Source organism: Odocoileus virginianus, chromosome 31 (assembly GCF_023699985.2).
Source record: "Odocoileus virginianus isolate 20LAN1187 ecotype Illinois chromosome 31, Ovbor_1.2, whole genome shotgun sequence".
NCBI lineage: Eukaryota > Metazoa > Chordata > Mammalia > Artiodactyla > Cervidae > Odocoileus > Odocoileus virginianus.
This window is the reverse complement of record NC_069704.1, coordinates 40,526-49,857: the sequence shown is the minus strand read 5'-3', so window position 1 is coordinate 49,857 and position 9,332 is coordinate 40,526. Positions and strand designations below refer to the sequence as shown.

General features: G+C 47.0%; 1 protein-coding gene across 8 annotated transcripts in view; it reads left to right on the top strand.

Moving 5' to 3' along the window:
* The first annotated feature begins 585 nt into the window (after positions 1 to 585).
* The window catches only part of FAM110C (family with sequence similarity 110 member C), a 41,481-nt gene continuing 32,734 nt past the window's right edge, over positions 586 to 9,332 (top strand). For 6 of the 8 annotated variants that reach the window (XR_011484887.1, XR_011484889.1, XR_011484888.1 and 3 more), the window contains exons 1-2: positions 1,672 to 1,689; positions 5,264 to 8,495. Coding sequence is in view for 1 of the 8 variants with exons in the window: in XM_070459135.1 (XP_070315236.1) it covers positions 753 to 1,661 (909 nt within the window). In the remaining 7 variants the exon portion in view is untranslated. Of the gene's footprint in view, positions 1,690 to 5,261; positions 8,496 to 9,332 lie in introns of those variants that run through there. The other 2 variants (XM_070459135.1, XR_011484890.1) reach the window with 2 other exon arrangements.

Below are 9,332 nucleotides of genomic sequence, written 5' to 3'. Positions count from 1 at the left end.
GATTACGGTAAAAACAGCAGTCTTCTGGGAATGTGTTCAGGCTTTTCCTGAATCCCTGAGCTTTGCCTCCGCAGTCGCTGCTCTCCCGCGAGTCCCGGCATCAGACGGTCCAGTCTGGTCGGGTCACCGGCAGGCCGTCTGGCTGAGCCCGGAGCCAGTCCCGGTTCCTGGTTCCCTTCTGCCTGACACACAGACTGACCTGTGCTGCGACGCGTCATAGCCTTTCCTTTCCTACAGTTTAAGAGGAGTGCCCTGCAAGAGCACTCCAGGAAATTAAAGTCACTTTTCTCAAACATCCCGAGGTCACTTTAAGAATTCAAAGGGCAGGAGACACCTGCCGAGTGGGGGGGGATGGCGCCGGAGCTGCTCGGCCCTCCCCGCTCCGGAAGTGCCGGTGTCGGAGGTGACCGAGCCCCGCGGCCTGGAAGGGGCGGCGGGCCCCCAGGGCCGCACCGACTCGGCCCCTCCCCGCCCCTTTACCCTACAGGCCCGCGGGGCTCGGCGCTGCCTCCGGAGCAGGTCTGCGCGAAGCCCGGCGGGACCCAGAACGGGCGGGCGGTCCCGACGCGAGGCGAGGGCGGGCCGGGAGGGGCGGGGCCGGCGGGCGGTTCGCCAGTCCGACCGGACTCTGCCCCCGCCCTGGGCGGCCGAGCACCCGGGCGCCGCTGCCCACACGGAACTGACTTCGGAGCTGGTCCGCAGACGACCGCACGCAGTCCGAGAGCGTCTCCGCAGTGGGCCGGTCCTGGAGGATGCGCGCCCTGGACGCGCCTGCGAGCCCGCGGCTCTTGGCCTCGGACTCCGGGTCCCCTGCGGCCCCGGACGCGACTGGGCCGGTTCGCAGGAGCGCGGTGGAGAGGCTGGCGGCCGACCGCGCCAAGTATGTGCGCGGCCCGCCCGGGGCCGGATCAGGCCCGGCTGGCGGGGGCAGCAGCCCCGAGGCGACCGGAGGGCAGGCGCGCGTCCCCGGGCCCGGGGTGCGCAGGGCTATAGCGCGGAAGCCGCTAAGGCCTGACTCGCTGGTCATCTACCGTCAGAAGTGCGAGTTCGCCCGAGCGTCAGGAGCCGACAGCCCCAGGGCAAGCCTGGTGAAGAAGCTCTTCCAGGGGCCGAGCAAGGACAAGACGCCCGAGCCTCCTGGCGCCGCCCGGGTGGGAGCGGAGTTGGGGGTCAGGGCCCAGGGGGCCGCCCGGGCCGAGCCTGGCCCCTCCGCGCCTCCCGCGCCCGCGCGGTCCGTCGGGACGACCCCAAGGGTCTCGGCTGCGCCCGGCGGCGCGGAGCTGCTGGGGGTGAGGCGCCTGGGGCTACAGCGCTCTCAGTCTGACCTCAGCTCGCGCTACTCCGCGTCCTTGGCCGAATCGGACACTTTCTTCCAGTACTGCGGCCTGGAACCCGACGTGGTGGAGGCGCTCGGGCGGGAGAACTTCTCGGCCGGGTCGGACCGCGGCGCCCTCAAGGTCCGCAGCGTGAGCGTGGCCACCTCCGACAGCGGCTTCTCCCGGCGCAGCGGGGAAGACGAGGGGCTGCAGGAGGAGGAGCTGACGGAGCAGGTGCCCAGCACCACCTCGGTGGTCGAGCGGAACGCGCGCATCATCAAGTGGCTGTACACCTGTAAGAAGGCCAAGGAGACGCCCGGCCAGGGGCTGCAGGGCCCGGCGTGACAGCCCGCCCCAGGAGAACCGGGCCGAGGTGTGCGTCCGGGGCCGGGAGGGGTGTCTGTGAGGTCCTGGGGAGGGGCCGAGCTGGGGGACCCTGCCTTCTAGAGATAGAGCCGCAGGGCGCCTGCGTCAGAGGACTGCCAGACCCGGCCTGTGCCGGTTCTCTGGAGTGTGCGGCTTCTGGCTGCCAGGAAAGTTAACTCTGTACACTAAGTGCATCCCAGTTGGCTTATTACTGTAGAAAGAGGAGAAATTGGCATTCTAAACGCTCCGTCAGAAAGTGCTTTTACACCTCTGCTGTTTCCCTGCGCTGAAATAGCCTGAGGGCCCTGCGTGGGTCCAGAGCTTTGGTGCCCGCTGACCGGTCCGCGTGGGCCCTTGGGGGACTGCGATCTCCCCTCCCCAGAAAGGAAGGCTGTGCGCTTCCGGGAGGCCTTCGCCAAACCGAGAGGGAGGAGGACTTCTCTACAGGATCTTCTCAGCTTTGACACTCATTTAGCTGTAAAAGATTTTTGCCTAAATTTTCTTCAAATTGTTTTGAGACCTTTCTAAGGAGATGCGTTGGGGCAGAAAGAGCTTCAGTTTTTTGAATTGAGGGAGGGACTAGATCATAACTAATGTCTTAGAGTTCTCCTTGGCAGTGATTGTGTATTTTATTTGCCTCTGATGATAGCAGGGGAGGTGCATTTCTTCCCCTTGGAGTCAGTATCTCAAAGCTGATCTCAGGAAGTTCTTTTTCCTCAAGGAACTAAGGAATGTTTATTTTCATTGTCACCTCTGTGGAGAGGGTATTTCTGGGGTAGTCAAGGGAGAAGGGAAGGTACCTTTTCAGGGTTCTCTTTGAGAACCAAGATTTTAAGCACTACAGCATCTTGATTTTTCTGACCCTGCACTGACAACTTGCTGTAAGTGTTTGTAAAGTTACTGTGATGGAAGTATTTTGTCTGCCCTTGAGATAAACTAATTTAAGACATGGTGTCAGTCTTCAGCATGGTGGGGGAGTCTGCCCTAAGATGTGTTTGCACACAGCTCACCTGTGTTTGAGGCCTGAAAAATGCCTAACTTCCCCAAGTGTCCATGGTCTTAATACAGATGTGACAATTCACAAAGAGAGAAGGGTTCAGTGTTTCTTTTGAATTCAGAAGGGTCATGACTTACAGACTCCCTTGTAGTTTATTGAGGATTATTGCATTTCCCCTAACCTGAGTCCCCATGGAATGTATAAAGGCAATCAGAATTTAAACTAAAAGCAGTACATTAAGTGGTATTTTTCACCAGTTGTCTTGGGTCCTGAGGTGAGTGACTGCTGGCCAGGGTTAGGGTTGGCCGTGAACACCTTGATATGGCAGAGGGAAACTGCAGAGGCTGGCTTGTCCCAGAGGGTCATGGTGTAGCAGATGGAGCCCTCGGTGGGGAGTTGGGAGCCTGTCTTCTGTTAGCAATCACTCCCCCACTTTTAGCTTAGGCTCCCATTATCCATAAAATGAACACGGATAGCAGAGGGTTTCCAACCTCTATTCTTTGTAATTCCATATAGTCGAACAGGTGTCTGTCTGTGTTCCATGACTGTAACCGAGAAGAGTAAAACAACAATAACAACAATAACAAAAAAAACTGTTTTCTATTACGACATGACTTTTATGGCAAAGGGAAGTTAGTCGAGGCCAGAGGAAAGTGACACGGGGTTAGGGGACTGCCCAGGATGACTCTGCAGGAGAACAGTGGTGCACTCACTCACCAGCTCCCTCCCTCTTCACAGTGCTGCTTTTTCAAGTGGAGGACTGTGTCACCTGTCTTCTGATCTGTTTCATGGTATTGTACAGAGAAGGGAGATAGTTGTTACACAGAACCTGCCCAATTTGCCCTGTGTCATTGGCAAGCACCAGCTCTGTAAAGATTTTCTGTACAAATTTACCCTCATAGACTCGAAACAGCTCAAGTTCTTTGAACTTCAACCCAAGAGACCTAAGGGCTTGCTGCTTGGGGAATTGTGAGGAAGAAATGCATGTCCTTTCTCCAACTTATGGCAGGCCTCCTGTTTTAATGAATTGAAGGACAGGAAGGTGATTAAACACCAGTAGACAGAAGAGTGATTTTCATAAATTTTACAGTGGGAAATAGAATACCAAAATTATCAGTCATGGATCCCAGTGGATTGTCCTCATTCTCCAAATGAGGACAGTGTCTGTCCTGACCACAGTCCCCTCGATTCACCACCTTCAGACATGAAATCCCCTCTGAAAAAGAGTCAGGACAGACTCCAGACCCTTCACCTTCGTTGGCGCCGGGGTCTTCTGGCAGCCTGAACAAAACCACAGGATTTCATCACAGGATTACTTGCCTGAGAATAGTTCCCTAGCTTCTGGAAGCTGTGGGAAAAAACCTACAGCTGCAATTTTTCTCTAGTTTATTGTGACATTTATTGTGACATCTGTGGAATCCATACAGATGTATTTTAGGATTTCATGAAAATTTGAGATGAACGAAGATGTCTTTTCTAGGTGAAAAAGAAAATACATTTTATGTGAAGGGTTTTGTCCCCTTGGTAGATAGAGGTACTATAAAGTAAAATAAAAATGTTCCATCCAGAATTAAATAAGAAGTTCATAAATTTATTACCCCATGGATTAAAAATATTTACTTTTCAAAAGTGAGACCATCAGAACTAGAGGATGACTTATAGAAGCTGCATGTGATTCCATTGGGCTCCATGACTAATACTTACACATGGGTAATTTTGGTATTCTATTTCCCAGTGTAAAATTCATGAAAACCACTCTTCTGTCTACTTGTGTTTAATCATCTTCCCGACCTTCAATTCATTAAAATGGGAGGCCTTGCCAAAATTTAGGTTTCTGGTTTTCTCTCTTTTGCACAGAATATATGTTACTGATTTTAATATTGTTATAAAAGAATGGCAACTTGTCCTTTGAATTTTGTAGCAATAAATGTTCAATTTAAAAGCAAAAATATCAGACATTCCCCAGCTCTTTTCACATTTCTCTTTGATAATGTGGGGTAACTGGAAGCTGGGAGGTAGAACTGTCTCAACATCTGCACAGATGCCATGGAGCATAGAGCAGACAAACTGGGACACTCCTGCTTTTCTACTTCTGTCTTTTCCAACTAGCTTGGAAGCTCGTACTCACCAACTAGGAGTGCATTTTAGGTGAACGTAGTGACTGTAGCTGTAATAAGGCTACCTCCATCTTCAGGCCAGCCCCTGAGTCTTTCAGAGAGAACTGTGTTTGAAAGGGCAGAATCTGTTTGCCATTTAAATTTTATTTGTATTGCTTGCTTTGTGTTCTATTTTGTTGTCCAGCTCTGTACTAGTGAGCACTGGCCTTACCGATCAACATTCAAAGAAATTTTTCTTTACTGCCTCAGAAAAAGGCCTACAGGGAAATGGATACAGAGCAACCAGATGATAGCTATGTTTGCTACTGATTTCTTTTCACATTTTTAAATGTGCAAAGGAGATGTTTGAAATACAGAAAGTATCATTAAACCAAAGACTGCAGGGACCAAACTTTGTAATTCAATGCTTGGCTTTATAACTTTTGACTAGACTGGTGTTGATTGACAGCTTTTTCCTTACTCCTCAGGAAGCAAACCTTCTGGACGATGGGGACTCCTTGCAGTATGTCTGGATGACTGGGACCGGAGGCCCATCTTCACTGCCAGGTTTTATCTAGAGTACCCAAGTATCCATATAATTGCTCTTTTCCCAGGAATAAAACACACCATTAAAGAAGCTTGTCATTTCAGAAGGTTTGAAATGCTGTGGAGAAGGTGGGAACACAGAACTTGGAAATAAGCTGAGTTTCAACTGTTATGACACAGCTGAAGCTCTGGTAAATATTTTCTTGTGTTAGGTGGATCTATTTTTGCTTCCAGAGGGCAGCAGAAGAAGGAAAAGCTGCTTGGAAAGATTTTCAAGGGCATCTTTTTGAGTGGCTTGCTGACAAATAGGTACCATGATACATTTTAATGATAATTAATTTTGAAAAGAAAAAAGGCAAAGAGCATGAAATTCAAACACAAATGCCATGGTATTTACTGCTTTCAATCATACTGGACAGATTGGCACTATTTAAATCAAAGTTCTGTGATCATAAGACAATGTATTCTACACAAATACTGTGGTTAACAAAGAGCAAACACATGCTCACACTTGCACATTCACACGTAGACCTCCTTTTCTAAGTATCGCCGCACCATAAACTACAGTGAATTCCCAGCTGTGCAATTGATCATCTTATGAAGTGAATCAGAAAGCACTTTTAAAACCACTTGAGAGCTGCAGGATCACTATGAATGCCACTCCTGTTGGGCTGTAGACATGCAGTGGTAACATAAAAAGATAAAGAGTTGGAATACTGCTAGAAAACCTTTTTGTGTACCTGGGCGGTTTACTGAGAGTTGGCAGAAGAATACTGAAGCTTCCTTCCTTCAAATCTGCATCAGTGGTCCTCTTCCGCAGCGCTGTGTCAAATATGCCTCCATGGTTCTCCTGTCCCCAACTTCCGAAAAGGATAAAAAAGACCTATTTAGGCAGAACATGGACTCACGGCATGTGAAATGCCCTACATTTTGGTCTAATTCACACCCTCATCTATCATGCAATCATTCCAAATTTGGCAGCAGTTCACTCTGTCTGAATAGGATGTTTGAAACAAGGGGCAGTCCCTTGGATGGCTGGGAGACTGTCGGATTGGAGTGTTGTTGGTAAGGAGTTACTGTGACTCTAAATCTGTCCCAGCTTGTGACACTCAGAGCAAATAAATTTCAAGTTCAGAACCTTCTGAGAGAGATTTTGTATCTGTGAAAACAACCCAAAGACCATCTGTCATCCAGTCAAAGCTCACAGTGTTTTATCAAAATATACCTAAGAACATAATTATTAGAACAGGGAGGGAAGAGAAATAGGTTTCTCAAAAGTAAAATGTTCTATAAACCAATTTTGATATATTCATGTATTTGTTTAATACTGTATTCTATTTTTGTAACTTGCTGTGAGAATAGGTCCTAGAGTTAAATATTTATTTTTACAGAAGTATTGGTCTTCAAATAGTTTTCCTACATTTCATATGGTTTTGGTTTTTATCAGTATAATTTTAAGTCATTCTGTCCTTGGTTATCTTTTTGTATGTTGTTTAATTAAAGTTTCTGTTTAACTGTCGGCGGCATGTGTGGCACTCTGTCCTGTGCTCAGTACTGTAGGGACTAGTTTGTCAGTAAGTCACGGCTGTACATTTGGAGCGGGCACTTCTTCAGTGTAGACTCTGTGAAGACAAAGGTTCTCTGCGCTAAGGAAATTTCCCCTTTGTTTTTATGCTGCTATTTTGGTGTTCACTATTCACTGGATTATACTTAATTTAAAAGACAATGTCAAAGATGAGAATTTTCTTTAAGGATCTTTTTGTATTTGGAGTTTCCCTATTTGCAGGTTCTATTAATTTTTTATGTGAATTTTTTAAGCGAAATTGTTATGTGCCTTTCTACTGTCAGAATAGGATGCAGTGTGTCCTAGGTCAGATTTGTCTGAGATCAGAATGATGGGAACTCTGCCGTTCCTGTGGGCTTCACTGCTGGCTCAGCAGTAAAGAGTTTGCCTGCATTGCAGGAGATGCAGGAGATGCAGGAGACGCGGGTTCGGCCCCTGGGTCCTGGAGGTGCCCTGGAGGAATGCATGGCAACCCACTCCAGTACTCTTGCCTAGAGAATCCCATGAACAGAGAAGCCTGTCAGGCTGCAGGCCGTAGGGTCTCACAGAGTTGGACATGACTGAAGTGACTAAGCAGCAGAAGCAGCTACCAACCACCAGTGTAATAGACGAAAAGCAGAAAAACAAATTGGTTGCTGTTTAAAAGCGCTGAGATCTTCCAGAAGCATTTGCGTATCAGTGACAGTGACTCTAGGAAGTAAACGTCAGGGGGGTGTGTGAGGCAGGAACGGGGTGTCCCCAGACCCCAGCAGGATCAGGTTAACACTCCCTCTTGTCTGTCTGGATTCAGGCCTCAGCTCAGGGCCTGAGTATGTGGCTGGACGCAGGAAATCCTTTCCTAACTCTGAATTGCTGAGTGACTGAGAAAATCAGAATTTGTAGCTCAGTCTGAATAAAAAAGTTTATAACTGCTTTTCACAGGGATGAACAATAGTTATTGCTGCAAAATAGTTTCATTTGTTCAGGAAATAATAGCATATTAGGTAACATGATTAAGTACAATGGAAAGGAAAAGTTGTTGAAAAATTATTGATAAAACCTGGGAAACAGCTTGACAGTATCTAGTTCTTTAATATATGGATACAGATCACCAGTGCCTCAGACTTAAAGGTAGTTATGTTACTGAAAGGTAGTTATATAACTGAAGTTTCCTCATTATGCATATAGTTTTTAAACTGCTGGTCACTGACACTGGAATAAAAAGAAGGCTTTATCAAGCATTGCCCTTTTCAGTGGGTTAAAGGGCAGTGCTACAGTTATTGTTGGTGACGCCATGAAATATCAGGCCCAGACAGTTGTTATGGCAGTCTAAATAGAGTTCTTTTTTCACACACTACTTGCAACATGAGTGCAATATTGTATATTCTGAATCAAAGAAATAAATTATTTTTTGTTATTTTTAATATAGCTTTGTGAATTTGTACAATATGAAAAAATTGAAACAAGGGTATGGTTATTGTAACTACTCATATCTTTTACTTTCTCCTTTCCTCCTAAATATTGGAGCAGATTATCAGTCACAATGAAGAGTGCATTCTAAAGCCTGGACTAGCAGAATCATGTGACATCTACAGTCTCCAGTTCTTCTGGAGATGGATACAATTAATCAGGTTGAACATCGGTTTTCTTTCTTTCATCAGTCTTTTGCTAATTTTTTTTCTTCGTGGCTTATTTATATTATCACTGTAAAATGAATTCAAAGGTAAAATGAGAGTATAGTTTGTAACCTTTCCTGTTAGTTAACTCATTGGTGAAGGCAGACTCCATGCGCATCAGCTTTGCTGTCTGTATCTGCTCAAATGGGAGACGGAGACGAGGGCCTCAGCCACAGTGTCTAAGTCACTCTTCTCACTGAGCCTGCCTGGCTGCTCTTTAAGTCCTACAGTGGCTTACAGAACTCCACAGAAGCATCCAAAGATCCTTAGGGAGAACCTTAAGGGTTCTTAAGGAGAATAAATGGTTCATCCTGTATTTCCACGGAGATAATGGACAAAACCTCACGGGCTGGAGCAACTGGAACTATTCAGAAACAGTCCCAGTGTTGTGCTGTGTGGCTTCCATTGCAGAATCCAGTAGCAGCTGTCGTTTTCTTCCTTCAGGCAAACATGAGTTCTTACTCTTCTGTTTCCCTTTGTGAAAAACAAAGTCATGCACAGTGGTTAAGTGTTTAAACTTTGCTTGCGTTTCCAGTGGTGAAATAAATTTATATAATCATTAAATGTTCCAGATTGGAAATATCAAACGAGAAGGGAATTAAGTTCTCCACCAGGAGCTTACACCTCTGGTTGTGGAAGTAGGAGGGAACAGCTCATGGGGAGAAAATACAGAAACATCAGAAAATGTACTCCTACTCAATAATATTTTCCTGACTATCTGCTACAATGCCCCCAGTTCTACAGTGGTCATCTTTGTGTTATCTCCTTGAAAACTGTCATTAAAATTGAAAT